At 34.8% G+C, this 25,196-nt stretch overlaps 1 protein-coding gene across 1 annotated transcript in view; it reads right to left on the reverse strand.

The window, feature by feature from the left end:
- Nucleotides 1-4,252: 4,252 nt before the first annotated feature.
- LOC149806765 (uncharacterized) overlaps nt 4,253-25,196 on the reverse strand; it is a 30,927-nt gene continuing 9,983 nt past the window's right edge. The window contains exons 2-15 of the mRNA XM_089957256.1: nt 24,231-24,895; nt 23,607-23,784; nt 20,591-21,367; nt 19,522-19,697; nt 18,862-19,021; nt 14,551-14,648; nt 12,562-12,604; nt 11,973-12,070; nt 11,212-11,352; nt 10,182-10,358; nt 9,618-9,706; nt 8,644-8,812; nt 8,020-8,165; nt 4,253-7,680 (exon numbers count right to left, since the gene is read on the reverse strand). Of these exons, the coding sequence (XP_089813382.1) occupies nt 5,862-7,680; nt 8,020-8,165; nt 8,644-8,812; nt 9,618-9,706; nt 10,182-10,358; nt 11,212-11,352; nt 11,973-12,070; nt 12,562-12,604; nt 14,551-14,648; nt 18,862-19,021; nt 19,522-19,697; nt 20,591-21,367; nt 23,607-23,784; nt 24,231-24,895 (4,736 nt within the window). The 3' untranslated portion in view covers nt 4,253-5,861. The remainder of the gene's footprint in view (nt 7,681-8,019; nt 8,166-8,643; nt 8,813-9,617; nt 9,707-10,181; nt 10,359-11,211; nt 11,353-11,972; nt 12,071-12,561; nt 12,605-14,550; nt 14,649-18,861; nt 19,022-19,521; nt 19,698-20,590; nt 21,368-23,606; nt 23,785-24,230; nt 24,896-25,196) is intronic.

The following is a 25,196-nucleotide window of genomic DNA, read 5'->3' on the forward strand; positions in this document are numbered from 1 at the left end:
ACGTAAAACCATTTTGCGATTGAGGAGACAAAGTGGTTTTTCAGTTAAGTTCCTGAACGAATTTATTGCATGCTTGGAACAAAAAGTCCATTACATGGAAATGACGAAGGGTATTGCCAGTGGTTTTTAGGAAATGAGCTGATGGAGTTGTCTAAGGCAGTAAATCTCCCTTAATTATTTTCCACTAATAATAGACCCAGAACTATGATATATAATTCATACCCTAAAATAAGTATGATCTCATTCAAAAAGTATCGTCCCATATGCTGGACGCCTCTGTAAATGTAATCTTGATCCAAACACGTTTGTATATTGTCAGCGGCTTGTTCCAGTTTATAAAATAAATATCTGATAAGCGTGAAATCCGCCATTGATATGTGGTTTCCCATCTTTCATCGCTACCGTTCTCCTAATAATGGGTTATTGCATTTTTATACAATATTATTGTAAAAAAGAAAGAAACTATCTCAATCTACACCATAAGAATGTATTTCTGGTAGATGACATTTTCGAGTCAAAAATGACACGGTGAGTGAGCTGTAAAAAGACAAAAAGATACAAAATCACACGAAATCTTTCACTTGAGACATCATGAACACAACAACATTTTCGCCAACATTGTGTTTATTCAAGCAGCATGCACCATCCCGCCATTAACAGGCACATATATATATGCAATAGTCATATACGTACATACATACATATATATATATATATATATATATATATATATATATATATATATATATATATATATATATATATATGCAATAGTCATATACATAAACCAAATATGAAATAACCTGCAAACTATGATTGCATTGCTGCATATAATCATAGATATGTACTTGCTGTTGCCAGAGGCATGTGATTTTAATAGAAACGCAAGAGTTCCACAGAATATACAGTGCCCTGCCTGGGAATGCCGTTGTGATAACATAAATATATGAGTATGCAGCCAAAACAGAAACACCTAACACATCCGGACACAAACATTTAGCCAGACTATACCAAAGAGTCAGTCGATTCCAACAACTTATGTACAATTTGTACAATTTGTATGACTTTCAAAATCCTTTACGCCGAACCTGATTGTCAACAAGTATGCCAACAATTTTCTGCTTATAAAAGGGAAGCAACTCCTGATAAGTCAGAGGACAGTCATTAGTAATAGTGTCCGAACTTGTCAGCGTATTACACTAAATTTCATAGCAGACATGTGGCGTTCAAATATTTAATACAAATCTTAGCATAAATGTCATTCCTGAAAAACGGCCGTCTCCTTAACCGCCTTAAAAGTTATGCCTACCTCAGGCCATTTAAAGCAGATACAGAACCGTTAGATACGTATTGCCAAAGTGCAAATCGTACCCTGATTCAGTCTGAAAACTATATTGCTGGCCTATGGTACTGAAGAGCCCATTGGAACATATCACTTCATTCAGTTGGATTTTATGTACGGTTGCCGTTGAAACCAGTCGATAAAGAAAGTCGGCTTCGGAGTTGTTAATATCGGCATCTGTCTCAAATTGAGCAGGCTTCAGGCTATCATACAAATACAATACTCAGTTTGTAACAGTATGGTTAACATTATTCAGAAATTTAAGACACTTTTGACAAATAGGTCGCAAGTCTCTAGGAAGTTAGCTGGTATGATATTAATTATGTTAGTTGGAAAATCATTCATCAACACATCATGTATTCAAAAACAATTTCAATTCAAATTTTCATTTAATATACACTGCTTTTAATATACTTAGTATAATGCGAAAATACAAAAACAACAGGATATTGGGGGGATCTCTAGTCTTTCAAATTCGATTGCTTACATCACTTCGCAAATTTTACTTCCTTCTTGATTACAAAAGGTAAAAAAACAAATCAGCAAACCAGTTTGCCTTCGACCTGCGAAATGTTCAACACTTAGATCAACAAACCGGGTCAGTCCTTCGGGAAAAGAATACCCACATGAAAACGTAAGCTTAAAGTGATTCATACAACATTCTTCTTTCGTATATATCGCTGTGTATACGCCTTCATGATAGGTGTACAACAGTCCGTCCTACCAATGCCTTCAAGCGAACAGTGCATTGCGTGAAGGTAGATTTTTGGTCTATAATGTTAACATTTACGTTTTGTTCAAAGCACATGTTTATCATCTACTATGGCACTTATATTTAGGCAGTAAATAGTAAGAAAGTCAGCAAAAGGGATACATACCGCGTTCATTACAAGCCTGTCAAGTATGACCGGATGTTATGAACAAGAAATAAGTACATAAATATGTATATACCCGAGCAAATGCATGCAACCCTTGAAATACAAGAAAAATACGACGTGTCATTGTCAATGGCACCTTGAGTTTGCTGTGGCAATAAACGCTGTTAAAAGCAAATAGCATATTTTTGAGACCGATTAAAGAAAAAAAAACCTAGTCAAGTACAGATAGATAGTTTAGACGGAATGGGGGATTTACCTGGCCTGTGTTTTCTAGGTGATCTTGCCTGACGTATTTCGGCAGTCTGTCTCACTTGGAAAAAAACTTGAACTAATGCCAGTTACTGTTGGCAATGAAGGATTTGCTTGTATTCGATGACAATTCGATGGTATGTATGTATGTATGTATGTATGTATATATATATATATATATATATATATATATATATATATATATATATATATATATATATATATATATATATATACGACTCTGTTCTCTTAAACTAAGTTACAGAAAAGAGCAAGTTTTGTTAAGCTCTACCCATATTTTTCCCCAGCATAAAAAAGTGAAAGTTTAATTGAAATTACAGTATTGTGAACTAAGTATATCCTTTGTCTGGAGTGTATCGATGTGCTTACTGGTAAGGTACAACATGAACTTGATTTTGGACAAGGTCAAGTAAAAAATACATATAAACATAAAAAGCAATCATTAAGAAAAACCAACAAATAAGACAAATTAAATGATGTTGTTGTTGTTGTTGTAGGGTTTAACGACATTTTTCAGCACACGATAGGCTATACATGGCGACCGGTATTAATGGTGGAGGAAGAACCCGGGAAAACCCCAGAAAGAACCACCCACCCACGAGAAGCTATTGGCAAGCTTTCTCACATACCCACATTGGCTGAATCAGACTCGAGCCCCAAATGAAATGTACATAACAATATATATATATATATATATATATATATATATATATATATATATATATATATATATATATATATATATATATATATATATATATTCAGTTCTTGGGTTCTTGCATCTACAAGTCTTACATAAGTATACTCAAACATTTACAGTCTGTGTTTGGTTAATCAGAAAATATACATACCTGTCGAAGATTGTAAAAACCAATGACCTGATTTCGTCAGGATTTATTTCCTACATCCGTCTGAAAACAAAATATGTTGTACATGGTAACTGTGTTTTTGGGAGCATGCCTTTATAATGCGGAAAATGTATACCAACTTGCCTTTCAACATGCCTTTCGTGTACTTTGCTCTACATATATTTCACAAATCTTCAACGAAGCGAACAAAAATCAGATAAGTTCACTTCTAGTCGAAGTAAAACATTACGCTTTTTTTTGTTTCCAACACCTTCTATTTACGTTTATTTCGCACTATGCCATACTGTATCAGTTACATTTAGCAATTTACTCATGCCCTAGATCTAGAAACGGAACCATTTGTTTCGCTCACTAGCATATTAAAGCCGTGACAGTTTTCGAAATGGAATAGCTAGATGATGATGATGATGATGATACAAAATACTTTGAACATGACATGAAAATCCTTTTAAGCTGGTAGACCACACGAGCAGGAATGATCATCAATAAGATGACCGTAGTACAATGCTGTCCGAAGCCAGTAAGTAGGATATTACCGCGATAATTTCTGCATTCAACATATCATAACGCTGTATAGAGATATATTTAAACTGCTTGTTAAATATACAATTTTATCGATATTTCTTTCTTCGTTGATCTGTGATGAAACAAACTAGGTACGTAGGAAGTAGATAGTGCAATACATGAACACTGTTACCTCTTGGGCAGTAACAGATCATAAATGTATCGAAAGAGTGACAATCAAATAAAGGTATCAAAAGAGTGACAATCAAATAAAGGTATCAAAAGAGTGACAATCAAATAAAGGTATCAAAAGAGTGATAATCATGCAAAAACGATACTTTTATTATCACAGAAACATCTACAAATATAATTTACCACACACACACACACACACACACCGGTATGCAAAACACACATTCTTCTATCGAAGAGAATTTAGGAGGAAGATTAATCTGGTAACCAATTCAGATATAGTTATTTTGTAATATAACTCACCGATGATAATAAAAATAAGAAGAAACATCATTATCGGGATTTCATCCTTATCAAATATCAGTTGTTTATATATAAACTATTATTTCTCAGGTCAAATAACTGTCATGCAGATAAAATTGCACAAAAACCTCCTTAAATCAATGTACTGCCTCACTACGGATGCAATATGTGATATTCTTGCAGTATTAGATACTAATGTAGGATATCATGGCGGAAAATATCAAACACCTCACACATTGATGAATCACTACACCTCTACAAATCAGAACCTAACAAATTGTAGTTATTGTGCAGGTGACTGTCCTAAACTGGTACTACAAGGACAACAATTCACATCAGCTCTATCACTATAGGTTGTATAAAACGTTTTAGATATAAAACTACCAAGGTTGCGTATAAATCAGTACATCACATATGGAACATGATCTTTGCTCAGAAGGTTTGCAAGGTCTTGCCCATCTACCAGTCTCACCTTCAGGTCCACGCTATGGCACTCACAATAGAGCTATCACACTTTTACATTTGATGATGCAAACCTTATTACCATACGTTGTAGATTCGAATGAAGCGCTATTTACTTTAAAATGGTCTATTACAATTCCGTACACTCTGCAGTCAATTGAGAATAAAATTATTAGCCAATCCGTCTTCCAAACATACCCATAAATATGTAAATATAACCAGCACCGATAATTAATCTAAACTTCATAGAACTCCAGTCTAGACATGTCTCTAAGTAAATAAACTTCGTTTATATTATCTTCTAACCAAATATAATTTACTTTCCGTCTTTTGTCCTGATATAATGAATTTGGTAAATCAAAGACTCTAAGGACACAAATCTCTAATAATGACAGGTTCAAAGGCATTGTAGTACTTAATTCGCAATAAAGTATGCAGTATGCAACCTTAAGATGAGATCATCAATCCGCATTCATTTTTGTTTTACTTCGAGTCGAATAGTTTCCTGGGAGATTACTTTGCTGAATTCTTCTGGAAACAATTTCCACGTGCAATCACATATTTTTATCGTTTAGTGATTAAAATGTTAAAGATGTAATTACTTGAAGGATAAAGAATGTGGTATTACAAGGGCTCTAAGACGTGTATAAATAGTCAGACAATATGTTCTTCTAACGTAAGCATAACGATAACATTTTAGAATATTTGCATTCATACTTTAATGCCATAGATTTTAATTTATATATTCTTTATTTAAAAAAATGTGAAGAGTTTTTATTTTTTTCTAGCGCCCGTCCTTACTTGATGTGAAACAATTATCTCCCGTTCGTGCCCCACTCAGTTAATTCGATTGGTATGAAAGCGTTTTGTTTAACATCTTGGAATGTTAACTGAAATCATATACTGCCGATCTCATCTAGTCTGAGGTATACATGTTAAATGGAGATTGAAAATACGTTGTTTTTTTTTTCGGTTCCATTATTTTCGAAATTCCGTTCATTTTGTTTATCATTTTCACTGCCAATAATATAAACATCATCCTCAAACTATGGACTCTGTGTTGTCCATTTCTGCATAAAGGGTCGTTCCGTCACCAAGTGTATGACCAGTAGTATCCATAAATGAAATGTCTGATACTCTGTGGCTAGAAATTGTTAATGTCCTTTTGTTGTAAGCCTGCGCTATTGTTCCGTTTATTTCGATATTGCTTCGACTTTCTTTATTTTTTTCACTGCCACCAGAGTTCGCATTATCTTCTAAACTATATATGTCTGAAATGTCCCTTATTTCATAAAGGGTCGTTCCATCTCCAAGTGTATGACCAGTAGTGTTCATAACTGAAATGTCTGAAGCACTGTGGCTAGAACTTGCAAATACCTTTTTGGGCCAAGACTTGGGTATGGATCCGTTATTTTCAATATTGCTTCGACTTTCCTTATCTTTTCCAGTTGCACAATCTTTGACATTGTCTTCTAAACTACATACGTCCGAGATGTCTTTTATTTCATACAGGGTCGTTCCTTCACCAAGTGTGTGACCAATATGTTTTATAGCTGAAATGTCAGAAACTCTGTGGCTAGATCTTCTATCCTGTATCGAGCTAATGCTTACATCTCTGTCCTTAGATGTGCCTGCCACGTTGTTTTCATGTTGTCTCCGCATAGTTACTGACTGTAAATAACCATCGTCGAAGCGTAAATCCACTTTTTCATTTCCTTGGCTGTGTGCATTATGAATCTGATGTTGACGCCTTTTCGTGTTTGCTTCAAGGTAACCATTGTCATCATAGCCTCTAGCTTGATCGTCTTCCCCAAAAACAGCATAATCGTACACATGAACTGTTTGGTCTGCAACTGAACCTTCAAAAGGTACCTTTGAAGTGTCTCTTTCAGTATTTTTGTAAACGCCCAAATCAAGCGTACTTTCCAACTCAAAGTCACGATAGGAATGTGCTTCATCTGCAGCACTTTGGTTCATCTGAGATTTCGGAGACTTAGATATTGATAATGAACTTGTATGTTTTTCATCATCATCTGGGATGAAAAACGGGTGTGTCTGAACTGGAATGACTGGCAATGGAATTGAATTTCTTGTTCTGTTCCTATAATGTATTCCACTTTGATATTTTTCTCTATCCTTTTGATGTTTGTTATCCTCATTGTTTCCAATGTATTTATTTCTATCTGAATCCTCTTGATGCGTTGATGGAAATTTTATGCAGTTTTTGAAGTCCTTGCTTTTAGACCTCTTGCGAATTTTATTTGTCACACTTTCTATAAACATATTATTAGACACATTGTTGTCATAACAGCGCATGTCATCCTCATTTGACCTTGAATAAACCGATGATAGCATAACTGACCTCCGGCTCCTCTCTTCTCGAGGTAATGCATCACATACTTTATCCATGTGATCATCATCAAACGTGTCATTAACGTATTCTACTGAATCGTGTTTACTGGATAAACTAGGACTTTGAGCCACTGACCCATTTTCAAATGAAATGTGTGAAGACAGATCCACCGATGCATTTTCATACAAACGTTTCGGTCCTTCATGAGGGCAATTATCATACCCAGTGTATGTAACAGTATTACGCGTCTCATGATTTGGATTGCTTCGAGTTGTGGGCATTATGCTACTACGCCCAGCGCTACCCAAACGTGCTCTTTGTGATCGTTTAGTTTGATTCATCTCGTCAAAAGTGCTGAGCTTCAACATTTCCGCAACGCTGTAGTCATGACAAATTACTTTATCGGACTGTGGTGGACTGTCTACACTGCCTTTTTCTTCAGCTGTACATGTGTTGAACTTGGTCCGCTTGTAGATTGTATCATTCGTGGATCGCCTACACTTGATGCTGCAATAAATCAGGTACCAATATGAGATTTCGTTTCGTCATTCTTCAGATTTGATTAATGTAAAAATAAAATATATTGTCAGTATAATATGACCTTTCTTCTGGTTAATACAAGTAAGAACATCGAGGTATGTGACCTCATTCTGAATCTTTCTACCTTACAATAAAATATTACTTTCAGACAGAATTATATATTGCTTTCATTGGACATTGTTTGGTATCAAATGACGTATTAAGAATATAGCAAAGCTTTAGAAGACAAAATATATATTGTTCCGTAAAAAATAGAAATAAATAAGCAATGTTGGAATAGTTTACAAGATTTAACACGGAACTTACAGGGTCTCGATCCTTTCAATTATTTCGTCAATGGCTGGGCGTCTGATTCTTTCTCTGTACCAACACCGCTTCATGATTTCGTACATTTCGTCAGGACATCTTGCCGGCTGCGGCGGATGTTGTCCTTTATGCAGAGCGTCCAAAAGCTACAAGAAGAAATTTCGACGGTAGTCGGTATTACTTGATACAAAATCATTAAAATTAGATAACTAACTCATGTCACATTTGTGCTTGTAAAGAAAGTTTGGGAATACGACTTGTGTATTTCAAGTTTGTGTCAAACTTCTATATAAAAATTTATCTTATGTAAAATATATAGGGCAAAGAAGAAAATATAAAAATATTTCGAAGGCTCTTTAGAGAAAATCAAATATTTCTTTATTCTCAAAAAATATACAATTTTCATTACCTTCATATGACACGGTTTAACGAATATTTGTACATTCAGAACTCATATTCAGCGAAATTTCTTTTCTGGCAAAGAGATTAGACGATTCTATGATGGTGTAGACAGAGATAAGAAAAGTTAGGTTAGTAATCAGCCAGATTTCTCTGTCACATAGGTGAGAAAAAAATATACATTTTATAAAAACACAAATGTATCATCATCTTGAGTTCACGTACCTTATATCTGGATACATGAGCTAGAGGTACGCTTGATAAGGATGCCTTACGCCCATCCGGTAAGGAAAGTATCTGGTGAACCTCAAAGGCAGTCATGCCAAACTGGTATATGTCGCTGGCAGTGGTATACATTTTGTCATAATCAGAATGAAGAATCTCAGGTGGCATCCTTTAATGATATGGCAAAATTAAGAACTAGCTTTAGTTAGAAACGTCAAGCCAATCAAGGACATTTACTATCTAGGGTACATGGCAAAACGTACGAAATCTGCTTAACGCTGATAAGCCGATCTTATTTATTATTTAAGAAATGTTTGTCATATCACTATGTTCGGCAGGGGGTAAAAAGATGTGATCTAAACATGTACATTAAGCATTAATTATTTCGTATTGGATACAGATACAAAGTACGTACATTTCTTAAGGTACAAAACTAATTTGTATATGAATCATATATTTAAATCACATTGAAATTATCACTGAAAATAGATCAAATTTATTAAGAAAAAGACCGGAACCGAATCAGTACTAAGTGGTGGTCTCACTTACAAGATTTTTAGCCAAAGTTACGAAGACAAACAGTGGCATTTAAATTAAAGAGCATTATAAGAGCCATTTGCAGGATGAAACAATATTTTTATTGGTTCTCTTTTAAAAGAAATTGCTATTAAAATAATCAAACTGTAAGGAATTAGTTTTGAAGTCAGTAAATATTAATTCCATTACCTTTTTCTTTGATCTAAACTCGGATATTAAATCAAAGATTGCGTATTTAAAACTGCTTACTCATTTAAAGTTTCTTCGAAGTCACAAACGTTTTCTTCGGAGTCACATTTAATCATAATTATGCAATCAAGGGCAGAACACTTACAGAAATCTTACTTTATGTAATACTAAGAGATGTTGATACAGGTATCCAAAGATGTTTTATTCCTAGAAAATGTGAGATTTGGACGATATTTAAAATACGCTACCAGTGTCGTCTGTCTTCGAATGGTTCTCCAATGACCCATTCCACATCTGCTGGCAGGGGACACGCACGTGAGAGTCTCAGAAAGTAAATCTGTACGTAAAAAAGCGACTAAAGCAATCCATTCGAAGGATATTTAGAATAATAATCCAGTTTTTGTCGAATTTATTTACAGATACTATTTTCACAAAACTGCCCTAATATTACAGAATTTGTAACTCAAATTGCAAGGGAATCATAGTAAAGAAAATTCTACATAAAATATGAGAAATGATCTCTAATCAGCAACACAGGCCCCACATCACTATGTACACATAATTCACTTATAATTTGTACATCTTACAAACAAGATATTGGTTATTTATAAATCAGTTCCATTGTGGTGTACAATATACCAGTGGAATTATAAAGTATTTTACGCAACTCTGTTTCATTTTATTATCCTGCATGTATGTGCAAGACTTTGTTGTCTTGTTCTAAATATGATAAGAATGATCCCCATAAATTTAACGTTAATTCATTTTCCATAAATTATAAGGATTCGGATCAGTCTATGTATGTTACATACCTCTCCATTCTGACCAATCCAGACATCCCTGGCACTGATGCACCTCACCAGCCATCTAGCTCTGTGGAATTGCTGTATACATTTAGCTAGTTGAAGTAACTTTTCTAAAACTTCGAGGCTGTCTTGGGTCTGAATCGCAAATTCACGGAGGCGACAACCTAGCGGATATCTGTATATCTTCAATTGAAAAGGAACGTTTTAAAGTTATTTCATGTTGATTTATACCAATAAAGGTAGCGATTAAGAGATTATATGTTTATGGGAATTGACACTTATAAGACAGCCAACGAATAAAGATCGATGGAGTACATGAAATATTGATATAATCACTCATGACAATATTTTCAACCTTCTTTGGTGTAAATTGATGGGTTCATAAATATAATGTCCGTAACATTAAATCAAACATTAAGATGTTCTCTATGCTTTGACTATATATTATGACTAATCTGCCATACCTGCTTAAGAGACGAAATTAGTATTCTACAAGAAAATGTATGTCAATCAATATGGGATTTATTCCTCCTTATCTGAATTTGATTAACTGAATCAACTTGGTTCAGTGATTCGAAAGTCAATGTTGACATGTTCTTGAACACTTCATTCATGCAAATTAGCTGGGTGAAAATTAGCCTGTAAGTCCATGCACAACACGATGATCCAGTAGGTGTTACATTATTTGTATCTTGTTTGATATTGGTAGATAACAAAACTAGACCCGCTAGACCATTAACAGCTCTGGTGAAACACATGCTACTAATCTTTTCTAGCAGTGTAGATCAGTTGCATTATCATCTTAGGACTTTACCTAGTTAGTTGGGTATCATCTCCTGCAATTCTTGTAACATAAACAAGCAATAAATTTGACTCCTTCAAGACTCGGTTATTAACCGAAACAAAATTGAGGTAGTAAATATAGCGCAATTTCTTTTAAATCTATAAATTCATGCTGCTCTAACATCCATATTTGATAAAGCAAAATAATTCTTTCAGGAAGAAAAATATGTAGATGTTTTTTCTTCGTACTAACCATCTGCATGTAGCCGTCGTTTTCATAACTAATATCTATTGTATCAATGCCCATAATCCTCTTTAAGGTCTGTCGATTGGGAATCGTATTGTTAATGGCCAACTCACTAAGCTGCTCCGTCACAACCAGGTCTGCTGTTCGCTGTAATAATGAAATTATACGTTAGAAACCGAAACGTTTATTAATTAACCTGGAGAACAAGACTGGCATGCGTATTTAACTCTACAGGTAACACAATGTCCAACTATTTCTTTTACTTTGATCGAGTGACAGGCAGGTTTTTAACGGCACATCAATACATGAAAGGTCATATGGTGCTAAAGCAATTAGAATAATTAATGTTCCCTAGAGACACGTCACGGTGGCTGGGTGAGCAAGGCCTGGATTCGAACAATCGCTTTTCTGGTTAAATGTTCTCCACGATAACCACTAAGTAATTATTTGCAGAATTTGTAATTCGCATTCGTATTTGTTTTTCCATTATTATTTCTTCGTTTCTTTCTTTTCTTTCCAAAATACTCACTGATTAGTCGAGTCCGATTGCAAACTGTACAGATCCATAGCTGATGTCACATAATGAACCTGCTGCTCAGGATCTTTACTGTTTGCATTTGGACACAACTTCTAACCCAGTATATATGGTATTACTCATTTGCTTTGCATCACCCTGTTCATCTAACCCTTTCAGTCTGTGAAAGCAATTAACAAGTAGTGTCTGATATTTAGCGAAGAGGGCTTCGTTATCTAATGACTGAAATTACCTTCAAAAAATTGGGTTGGTTCATGGAAGTTACCAAATCAGCCTCTGTTATAGCATTCTTCTCCACATTCTGTCCTTCAAAAATGTTATAGTACTTGGCTGAAAGGTAATAATTGTATACACTAGAGTTTGTTTACTTGTAGCAAACACATGTTATCAAAGTATATCACCATCACAGAAATCTATTTGCATATGCATAGGAAATATCGAATTCCGGCTCGTATGAATGTATAGAACATGAATGTACCAATATACCTGCCATAAGTGACTACTCTGTGGGTGTGTGTGGGTGGGTGTGCGTGTGTGCTTGTGTGATAACAATCATTTGGTCATAAAATTGTAAATTGTGCACATATTCGTTATCGAAGAGATGGAAGACGCTCAACTGCAAGGAGTTGCGCAATATACATGTACAGATCCACTCTTGTGAAGTTTTTCTGATTTGTCTAAATGACTTTTAACCAAATTTTACCTTACTATGCACACTAATGTGCATTATTTCTAATTAGAAGGAAATAATCTTATGACATGTCGTTTGTACGAAACATCATTTCGAAATAAAATGTAGGTATGTGTGTGGATATACTCACTGTCACCTGTAATCTTCATGCTCAGTATGACTGAGGGAATCGTCTGTGAGAGACAGAAAGAAAGAATATATATATATATATATATATATATATATATATATATATATATATATATATATATATATATATATATACATACATACAGAGAGAGAGTTGCTAATGATAGAACAGATAGAAAAACTATTTAAGGTAAGAAAAGATCACAAAATATCCATTAAAAAATATAACAGATGCATCTTTCAATTAACATTGTGGTGTATAAATATGCATAATCCTCACTAATGCAAAATATTTAATCAAGAGGTCATCTATCCATTATACGCTCGGCATACGTTAAGCTTTGACATGCTATTCACGTGAATTACTTTGAACAATACGTGTCATCTTACCATGCAGTAGAAACGGTTGGTTTGCCTGGTTATGCCAGCATCGAAGGAAGAACAATCACCAACCTTCACTTAGCAGATGATATTGATAGCTTAGCAAGAGATGAAAAAGAACTGGCTGACTTGGTTGAGCGCCTCGACAAAACATCCACAGCATATAGTATGGAGATTAGCGCCGAGAAAAACAAACTGATGACAAACAACACCAATAGCATCAGTGCAGAAATAGCGGTCAGTGGACAGTAGCTGGAAACAGCCTCAAGCTTCAAGTACTTGGGATCCATTATCACAGATGAGAGTTCCAAACCAGAACAACTTTGCATGATTGCCCAGACAACAGCAGCAATGACAAAGTTGAGACCAATATGGAAAGACACCAACATTGCTCTTGGTTCCAAAATAAAGCTGGTGCCTCAATTGTCATATCCATTTTTCTATATGCTTGTGAAACACGGAAGCTCACAAAGAAACATTCAAACCTTCGAAATGAGGTGCTACCGCAAGATCTTGGGCATCTCATACATTGACCACATAACCAACAAAGAGGTCCACAGCAGGATCCAACGAGCCATTGGACCCAATGAAGACCTCTTTACCACTGTGAAAGAACGCAAAATGAAGTGGTATAGTCATGTATCAAGATCATCTTGCGTGGCAAAAACAATATTGCAAGGCACAGTGCGGGAGTGCAGAAGAAGAGGCGGACAGAAAAAAGGTGGGAAGACAATATTAAAGAGTGGATAGTTATGGGGCTTGAAGGTTCCCAAAGGGAAATAGAAAACAAGGAAAGATGGAGGGAATTGGTTCTAGAGTCAATTGTTGTGCCCCTACGACCTCTTGGTTTAGGGATTGATGATGATAATAACGATGATGATGATGATGATTTCCCATACCAGACCAGTATGTCTTGGGCGAGCAGGTTTGTAGTACCTATAAAACAAAAACACCCGCGAACACACAAGTTGGCTGTTTATATTGATTTATATTTTCACAGTTATTTACCTACTCTATACCTTCCATGGAAAGTATTTTATCTTTTACTACATTGCTATTGTCATAAGTGTGAAAATTGTAAGATTGGTTACTTTATGTCGTTATTCAAGAGAACTTATTTGTTTAATTCCAAATATTTATTTGGATAATCTTGAGTATATCCATTTATTTGCAGCATGACTTGTGTTTTCTGACCATGGAGAATTAAATTCAAGTTTTAATGATGGATACGATTCTGTGCAATACCTATGTTGAAACAAATTCAAAAACAGGTTTTAAAAAAAAATGGAATTTCAATATCAAAAGGGTAGACTACAGAATTATATTTAATAACATATTATTGTTATTATTCTGCATCGACATATCTTTTGATTACTTTATGCGAAATAGTTTTCACATTTTATTTCTCGCTTCAATCATTCAACAAGTACTATGCATGTTACGTCATTAAACAACGTCATTTCAAAGTTAAATCATTAAGCATGATGCTTTGAACGTTAGAAAAGCAAAGATACGAGAGCAATAATTGAGGGTTTTAAATTAAATAATAATTAGCCCTTAATTACCCGAAGTCGGGGTAAACCTATGTAGCTTTTCTTTATCTACATACCCATTCTGGGAGATAATTTTTTCTCTTCTGAGCGAGCGAGATCGGAGGGTACTGTTCACTCTTCGTCCACACAGATCTTAAACTTTCCTTTCCCTTTCCTGAAAGTTATCAGGTAAAGAGACATTAATTGAATAATCGTTCGTCTTTAAATTGTGCTTCGATGAAAGTTTCTTAAATTGAGTGTGGTCGGGAGAACAATGATAAGAGACCCACTGTGAAATACTGTGCCATTATTATTATTATTATTATTATTATTATTAATGATGATGATGATAATAATAATAACTAACTTGAAATGTACACCTCATGTCAGGGACTTTCTGCGCACCTGCTGACTATAGTGTGTTTTAATTATAGCTGAACTCTCGAATCCCATAAATAATTACAACAAAAGACTAAAATTGCCAGAAATCGAGTAGAATACATTCGCACGCTGAAGTACTAAAGGCACAATAAAACCATTTCAAAATCTGTATGATACCTTTATGTAATTATTGCACAAGTTAAGATAAAGAAGATTTCTAGTATGTTAATAGTTGAAAGATAAACACCGTAGGAATGTTTTGACCAATCGATCAAGCGCCATAATAAATGCTTAGACTTGTACCCTGGTCTCATTTGTAATGCTTTGCACAAGAGACCAGGCACGTACAGTTGAAACCGATTGACAAATTCAAGATAGTGCACCTAATATAAAACGACGTTTTTTTAATCAAGAAATAGCATTAAATCAGATATTTCACTGGCTTTTTATCTGTATTAGTCACAACCATGTCCATTAAAGAGGTACTGGGAGTTTGTTCAAAGTGGCGCTTTGTGTTACTGTCCCTTTCAGACATGATGTAGAACGGGGGACGGGAGTAAGCTGAGTGATTGCAAAGTCGTATAATTTTATTTGTGTGCGTCAGAGATGTTCTATTTGAATGGAAGTTTGATCGAGTGTGCATCAGAGTTAATTGACATTAAGTTTAAACATTTCAAAATATACCGATTTTCATGTCACTGAGCATACCTCTATTTTAGAATGCATTCATGTAACATATGCGGGATCGGGGAGCGTGGAATTAGATTGGTAATGCAATAGATACCTATTAATGCCATTCCAGTTAAGGAGAAGAATTCTGGGGTAGAATCATTACTGGCCAGAATTATCAGGTATACATTCAATACAAAAGGCATAATAATGCTTTAAAACGTCAGACAAATATATTTTCAAAACTTTTTCTGTCCTGTATGGCTTGCTAAGAAGATAAAGCATCAGTAAAACAAAATTGGAAGCTTTACAAACACATTTGGTATTTTAAAAAATTTGAGTTGTTGTTTGTTAACCACATCTTTGAAAAATCTCAGAGCTGCATGAGTAGTATTGTTATACACTATTGTATTGAAACACTTTAAGCGGCAGTCCTAATAAGTCCTAGACAACCCTAATAGCCCTGTGTATTTGGCCCAGTCATACTTTACACCCAGTGTCACATAACACCCAGTTACACTTTAAAGTTATAATTAAACAGACGTCTAAAACCTGGACACGTCTTTGAGCAAATTGCAAGTCTGTGCATGTTAAGTTACTTCAGTCGACACATGAATGTTGAAGCTTATCTTTGGTGTCAGTTTCTAAGCTTGCACTATCAGAAGCATATACTTATTCCCGTATAAGAATGTGGAAGGTGAATTGGTGCCTTTTGCATACTGGTGGTCTGTCTGCAACATATATTATTTTTTCGTTTACAAAGTTGCATAAAATTGTCAGTATTACTTTACATCAAATATTATCTCTTTTTAAGTCAAAACATCATCTATACCTGACAAAATTAAAACGTAACATATTATTAAGGTCTAAGATGAGTTATGCTTTTGAGGGTTTTTTTAATCCAAAGACCGACTGTGCTTAATAAGTACCTAGTAAACCTAGAATTTACCTTACACCATAGCACGTTTTTTATCTTGATATTTTTTAGTTAATGGCAACTTAAATATAATAAATCTATATTGAAAAGGATGCGCGATTTATATATACAAAACAAACACTTAGCACAACATCTACGAGAACATCTGGACTTATACTTTATAGAATCACTTGGTGCGATTTACAACAAGAGATATAACAATGCAAAGTTGTGTAGGAATTATAGACGAGCGGATTCGTGTGTCTATCGCATGTTTTAACCTAATTTTAAGTTGTGAGCAAATGACATGATAAAATATGGTGAGAGATCGACGCCAGAAATTATATGCCTGTAGAGTTTTGCATGGGGCTTTTGAAGGAAAGATGTTAATAATCTAGTTTCCTGCTTCGTATGCTCGCCGCATTGCACTCCGCAATACGAAGTCAGGTGAGGGCAGACGCCATATTGTCACGTGATCAAAACAAATTGCCTCGTATGGAGAGATCTGGTTAATCTAACCGCGTCACATTTATTCCTTTAATATTCTGTTTGTTTGTAGCAAAATGTGAACTTTACTACTATTTTCTATTTGAACTACAGCAGTCTTTTTCTTATGTTTAAGCTTAACCACCCATTTGGTCATATAATTATTTTAACAAATAGTTTTACTAGTAGGCGAAGATGAAGGAAAAGGGTACATACAACGATATTTTGTTAGCATTGCACATTTTACACAGCGTCATCTCAAACATTCCTTATCCAATCAATAGCTTAATAAATTTGACGTCGAAATTTATATGAGGTGATATTTGGAAGTCTAAATATAGCCAAAGATTAAGACAAAAATATCACACCTCTTTTACGAGGGGGTGAGGTTAGAGATTGTTTAGCAAAATACTGCACACTTCTCACCACGTCATCTTAAATATTCTAGTTGCAATAAATTTCTTGATCAATTTTACATCGATATTGATATCTCTTTGTACATCACACGTCAGACTTTGCCAAATATTAGGATCGAAATAGCAACCCTATTCCACGAGGGGGTAATGTGACGATATTTTGTACATATTGTACATTCCAACTGCATCATGTAATTTGTAAAAGATTCAATTTCCAATCAATTACTTGATACCTTTAACATCAAAACTGATGTAACGCGACAGATGACAGCTTTCATTTGCCAAAGATTAAGACCAAAATACTATCTCTTCTATCAAGGTGGGTGGTTGGGGAAAGTGCGCGGAGTGACTTGTCTAGATAAAGCATTAATGATTAAATAAAACTACATGTACTTTTTTATTAGAACTAAAATGTATCGCGGCAAATTCCTCAAATGATAATCCAATAGGCTAAACAATAAGAACACAGGTAATTTAAATACGATGAAAGAGAAGACGCGAGCAAAACGTTATTAAACAGAGTTGTTACGGTGAAATCAATCTAAAGTCAAGATTTTTCTCTTATTTCACGCTTATAATTGATGAACAAATTAAAGGTCTGAGTTAAGATTGGGTATACTAGGCACCATCCAAACCACAATCCAAAAGAATGAGTTTTCCGTCGGAACAGTATTGTTAATTCAAACCAGCTTGAATGTTTCCTTTACCAATATGACTGCTATTAATTCAATTTTATTTGTTGGGTCATAAATTTAGAAACATTTTATTTCGTACATAACCAAAATAGAAACTTTAAAAAGAGCATTGAGCTTTTCAATATGAAGATTTTAACCAAAGTTTAGTGTCTATCAGGTAATTTATGGAAAAGTACTTTTGCCACAGAAACCAAACTATCCCATAAGGATTGATGGACAAACCACTTTTCCTTATAAATATATCATTTAAGCCTTGAACATAAAAACTGCACACTGGATCCAGAAACATGAAGAAGTTTAAACGCAAAATACTGATTTGTGTTTGTGTAATTATTGTTTATAGGATCAGCTTAACTGCTCAAGGCAATGAATGCAATGCAGCAAATATTCATGACTTCCTATTCAGCTAGAAAGGCCAAAATAATTCCGAGTATTCCAAAGATCGTGGAGTTTGACAAGACAATGTTAGGTACATTATTCGATTTACATGGTCATATCGGGTAAACCATTATCTTATATTTGTCAACCTCTATTGCATGAAGCCTAAACCGATAGTCCAATAATGAAGTAATCTTTTCTTTAAAATATATAAAACGCCATTGAACCAAATGTAATTAGGTTGATCCTCTGGCGTTTTCTATCAACGGCACAGTACTTACTAAAAGAGATAACAGGGCGTACGAGTCCGAGTACAGAAGTTTTAGCCTTAGCTGGCAAACCACAACAACATAACACGAAATCCGAATCAAAGATAAAGAAATAAAGTAAAAAGTAATAAAATCAACTCCAGTCATCATATAACATCAATACTTTAATACAAGTTACCATTGGCTTCAACGTTTGCAGAAATGAATTCGTCCAAAACTTGTGCTAACTCTTTGGCTGTTATCCTCTCTTTTTCCTCATCAAAGCATCGAAGTATTACTTTAAAAATCTCATTCGGTACACATGGCGGGTGTCTTGGGGTCAGATTACCTTTTATTACCTTCAAAGAAGATAAATTGAATTCAGTCCATTTATTTACACGTATGAACAAATCACACGATGTAAATGAAAAATATATATGGTACGTACTACACAAACAGAAGTCATAACGTGGACTGTCTTTTTAATAAAAAGCAAATATTTTCTCAAAAACTGTTCAAATATTTTCCAATAGCTAATATGCTTCTCTGTTTATTTCATATATCAGCCTTCCAACAAACTAATACAGTAACTGTTCGAAATTATTGATTTAATTCAGCTGAGACGACCAGTAATACTAAATATTTCTTAATTCATTTTTTCTGCAGAAGTAAAGATATACCGAAGTGAACGACGTGTTAGAATAAACATAATTGGAAAATGTATACTATATTACTTAACTAAAGAGTTTCAATTTTGTCATGTAACTCAGTGTTCGTGTTATGGTTATACTGGTGATATTTGTAGGTGAAAAAGACGAAAATAGAAGCACAATGGCGAGGAATAGATGGCAACCATTACCATTTCCATTATGTCCCCCGTTTCTTTGTCTCTGTGCTCAGTGAACGGCCAACAACCATGTGTAAAAATCTCCAGGATAAAGTGCCCAAACATCCAAATGTCTGTTCCCACTGAAAATTTGTCATACAGAAGCGACTCCCTGGCCAACCACCTCACTGCCAGCATCTCTCTGTCAGCTGGAAAGCATTAACAGGTTTTAATAATGAGACTCCCAAACTGTAAGAAAATGAAACTTTGTAACATACACTTCAGCACAATAAACCTATAAAAACAAGTGCTTTTGTGTCGACTGTGTATAAAATATTTGGCTTGAAGAATTGCTCATAGTCATTCAGTATCCAAGCATTGGTGACAGTAGCTTAAAATTAATTTCAAAAGGTTTACATTAATAATGGTCCAAAGTGCAGAGCATGCTATAACAAGCTTGGTCGCATTTTTATATAAACTTTTCTTTGACAAACATGATAATAATAAATTATTAGATTTATTTCAAACTTGATTTTTAAATAGTCTTGGCCATTCATAAATGTCGCCTGTAATTATTTATCCATACAGTCAAGCTAACGTCTATCTGGAATTTGTTTATCCATCTTCTACTTGTATTGATATTCATTTACAGTTGCATTACATAGTTAAACATATTTTCGGAGACCTGAAATCACACAACCGTGTCAACTGAGAAATTATGTTCATTTTCTTTATTAATTCTCGTTTTTGAACGTGGCAATAAACTGAGACATGTTAAGTAAATTATAGCAATTACATAATAGTACTACTGACACAAACAAGAACTTGCCACGAATGTTGTCCTGTTGTTGAATTCAATCCTATAAACTTGGACACAGCTCCAGAACAAATTTGTTGCTTACACAGACGTAGCTTAATCACCTGAGGCCCAAAAATACATAATTTGGTTGACTAATTAAACTTGTTTCTTTTAGAATATAAATGACCACTTATTGTGTCGTATCAAGAACTATGCCGTGATTCGACAGTAATGTTTAAACTAAGGCTTGACTCCTTTTATTGTAAAATGAAAACGGTATATGTTTGAATATTTAATTCTTACCCATATAAAAGAGATCTTGTTTGTTTGGAGTTATTTTAGACACCCGAAAGTTCTCCAGCTTCACGTGAAAGCTATCTGGACAAATTTTAAACTGAGCTGTCGTGATGTCACGATGAAGTACGTCATTGTTGTGCAGATACATGATGGCTCTCAAAGATTCGGAAACAATGTGAGCCAATTGAGAGTAACTGAGCCATTCTTTATTTTCTCGTCTAAAAAGCAAATATTTCAGTAATTTCACTCCATGTGGATTCTCCACAACAAAGAACAGAGGCATGGGTAAGCATTGATAGGCAAGCAGCTGAACCACATGTTCGTGAACTCCGTTCCTTTGTAAACTTCTCAAAGTTTCTAGAGTGTTCAAAGCAGAATCTGTTTCTCTTTTATCTGCTTTGTCCTTGTAGTCCTCTTGAAAGCGATCGAGAATGCATTGATTACTTGGAATCAGACACCAAACGTCTACTTCTTGAGACCCAATGCTACCAGAGTGCATTGCCCAAGCTGGAAGAAAGTCCGATTTTTTTTTCTCTATTGAATTCGAGTGAAGGCATAGCCTCGCTTGCCGCAGTTGATGTGTTACGTACTCAAAGGTGGTAGACTTTAGATTTTCCAAGACGTTTGTTTTGGAAATGATTAATTTCCGAATATCACGATTCTTGTGAAAAACGAGGCTCTTAAAATTGTCACACACGGCTTCCTTTACTTGGTCCTTGGTGTCCATCGTCAGCTGAATGAGTTTCTTCATGTGCTCGATTAATTCATTCTTTCCACTGACGTCTGAATAATAATAATAATAATAATAATAATAATAATAATAATAATAATAGAAATAGTGGTAGCTGGTGATAAGGCTTGATAATAATAAGTACTAATAGTATCAGTTAAGCTGGAATAGAATAACCCTAGAAACAAGGCCAAATTAGAAATCCGTTAATTAATATTCAATTAGATCCTGATACATAACCAGTCATAACATTATACGCGTTTTGTCTAAACGTGCTGTATGAAGTAGCTATGTGGTCTAACTTAATATAAGCAACGGTGTTTTTCTATTTCTTTCTTTTATTCGGGCGTGGGTGGGGGAGAGATTACATACATTTTTCTCTGCGTGACACAGAGACAAAACTACGTATGCGTTTTGCTCCAAGTTGGCAGAAAGAACGACTTTCGTACGGCGCAGGAATGCTAGGCCGTGAGATCGATACGTGTGTTCTTTCCCCGGAGTCGGAATAAAACACCTATGTGGTTTTGTATTTATTACATATCCCCTTTTCAATTCACGCATTATTTATTTTCATGCATAATTATTTATTTATTTTAAATTATAGACATTTGGAGTTTTTGTTTTAAAGATTCGTCTTTTACAGAAACGGGGCTAGGCCTACACTGCAGATATATACTCTGCAGTTACGTCATCGGTCTGTCTGCGGATATGGATTTTCTCTTTAGCTTTTGAATCTTTTTATTAAAACAAAAGTTGTATGGGACAGATAAAAGGATTTAATCTGCAGGCATTAGCAAGTTGATTTTTATTTCTTACTTCTCAAATGGAACATAGATTTACGGACCAGTAAACACACACTTTGGTCTTTCTTTCTGTGTTCCACGCTAGCCAAACAATAAATCGCGAGATCGAAACTCGCAGCAGCTTCCCAAATTTTGTTTTATTATTTTATATTTTTATGTTCAACCTTTCTCTTAAAATACCTCATCCCAGTATGTTATTTTTTACTCTTTAATTATTTCATGCTGAAAATTCTGAAAATTTTATTATTTTGTATTTTTATGTTCAACCTTTCTCTTAAAATACCTCATCCCAGTATGTTATTTTTTACTCTTTAATTATTTCATGCTGAAAATTCTGAAAATTTATTTTATCACTCCCGTCCTAGAATGGGCAAACTCGCTGCCAAACAAGAGGTCGCAACTTCGAAACTTGCGGCAGCATCCCAATCGTTTTACCTTTTTGGTATTATTATGTTTAAAAACATTCTTTTAAACTCGCTCATCCCAACTTTTTTAACTTTTTTTCTTTTTTTATATTCTCCTCCTAGGATGGGAAATTAACATAGCAAAAGAATAAAAATGCAACAAAAAGAAGACAAGATGAACAAATTATTCACTAATCTTTTCATTTTTCAGAAGAGCAAATGTCATGAAAAATTACCTGACATACTACCATTGGTATACATGTTGACAAAAGTTCAAATTCAGTAATGTTCATCAAGCGTTCTCATACTCACCTGCTTATCACAAATATCACCGGCAAGGGCAATATTTTTAGTAAACTAAGCTGTTGGTCTTTTCTCGCAAAACTAGTTCAAATAATTTTCAATGGTAAATTAAATCAAGCTAATCCTCATAGTACATAGGATATTGTATGGCGCAGAAATATTTATAAACCTGTAGCAACATAGTTATTTCACCTTTTTCAGTCTAATCACAGTATTCATTTGACGAAGTGTTAACTATTTGTTATCTGATGTAACAAATTTTATCTGATTGGGTTCGTGGTATATACTACAAATGCTTAAATGTGATCCTCGTTTGGTTGGGCGGAGTCGTCTTTAAGAAAGTTTGCCCTTATAATAACTGGTGTACATGACTTGATACGTATGAAAAAGAATGCAATCATTGACGTATCAAAATATGTATGTAGGCCTTAGTAAATCCATACCCATTTCAAAATTTAACGTTATCTTCTGAATGAAATGAACAAGTCGTATAACTATGCTGAATTCCAGACTGAGACTCTCGTCTCCTGAATTTGTTAGATAATACTTAATGTAGATGCTGGACAACAGTTAACTTTTTTTAGTTGCGTCACTTTTGTTTGAAACACAGCAAGTTCCATTCTTCACAATGGCGCTAGGCTAATGGAATGGGGGAGTGGGGTATGATTTTTCTGCAAAAGAGGGAACCTTAGCAATATTTAGCCTCGTGATCATTCACACTTCGTAAAGTTGAGCTTTTGTCGCATGATATTACAACTTCATTTAGCATACTAATTACCTACTTGATAATTCCTGATGCAGGAGAATATGCTTGCATGACCTTGCAAGAAGGTATCGGTACGTCTGAGACAAAGCCCTTTTTTGCTCTTTATTCGTCTTTTTGTAGGGGGCGATAATCTGTGGAGCTATGTCTGCTAATAATCCCGCCAAAGGTAGTACACTGGATCCTAATCTGTTAAGCTGTAATAGAAATAATAATGTTTACGGTGAATCATATGGCTTTTACCTTTTCGCTACTATTTTAACTTACTGACGTACTTGTTAACGAGGTAAGAAAATATGTTTAAAGGACAGTCATTTAGCGTCTTTTGAAATATTGGCCTACATCCTGAAGCCTTAATCAGATGCATCGGGCATTCGCGTGACAGTGAGAGTACGATCATGTGACAAAAGTCTTTTAGCACAACGTTGGTATCTCACTGTTGCTTTTCTGGGGGTAAACTTTTGTTTATTTTCCCCTTTATAGCATTCTCAAATCTAATGGAGCAAAGATGCTGCCAAAAAGATATAACTGAACGTTTAATTTTGAGAAATAAACATTTTAAACAATAAGTGATACTTATTGCATACATATAACCAAACATGCAAAGCAATATCAAAACATACAAGAGGAAAAAAAGTATCACCATGTTTATTAGCAGGAATGTCAGGGCGATCTGTTCGGATATGTCCATTTTCGAAACTGCTTCAACCAAGAATTTCGTGTTACTTTCTCTCTTCAAAGCCTGATCCCAATCTCCCATCTGAAGTATGCTGTCCTCCTTTTCTATTCTGCAGCTGAGCCTCCTCAAAAAAATCTCAAGGCCCCGTATGAATCCCCTCGAAGACTCTCCGAGATTATTCTGTGATTCACGTTTGGAAAGCTGGCTGACGAATTCATGCAGAAGTTCTCTCGTGAATCGAACTTTTTGTCGTGACGAAGTCGAATTTGTCAAGGCTCGCAGGTAGACCATTGAAAGCAGTAATATGAATGAGTATGTCAGATCTCTGACCGTTGGCCCGTCACCAATATTAGTCAATAAGGATGTAAAAACAAACTGAGATGCTTTGATAAATTGTTCCTGGTCGCACATGAGCACGCTGCTCCTGAAGCAAATCAACTCTATTTTGTCAATCGTTTCAGATTTGATAATCATACAGTCACAGAGGAGCAGCTCTGCGAGCTCTGTCAAGTTGTTTTCATATATACAAGCAGGAATATACCTTCCCAGAATAAACTTGCTTAGCACGTCACGGTCCTTCGTGTTGTTAAAGGTTTGGGGTATCATCGATGGAATATGAAGTAAAGAGTCTGGAAAGGGAAAAAGAACGTATAGTTAGTGATCTTTGCCATACTTAGGAAAAACATCAATCGTACCGTACTTTGGAAAATCATAAATCAAAATAATTGAATTAGGTGAACAATCGATTTCTTTCATAACATAGTTATTGATCTATAATTGAAACGATTATTTTAGAAACCAACTGCAACAATATTGAATTGATGCGCAGTGGTCGATTCACCGGAGCTGTATGTATGCATGCATACATACACACACATACATACATACATACATAAATACATACATACATACATACGCACGTACGAACTG

The sequence above is a fragment of the Sinohyriopsis cumingii genome, chromosome 1 (assembly GCF_028554795.1).
Source record: "Sinohyriopsis cumingii isolate HCF-2022 chromosome 1, ASM2855479v2, whole genome shotgun sequence".
Lineage (NCBI taxonomy): Eukaryota > Metazoa > Mollusca > Bivalvia > Unionida > Unionidae > Sinohyriopsis > Sinohyriopsis cumingii.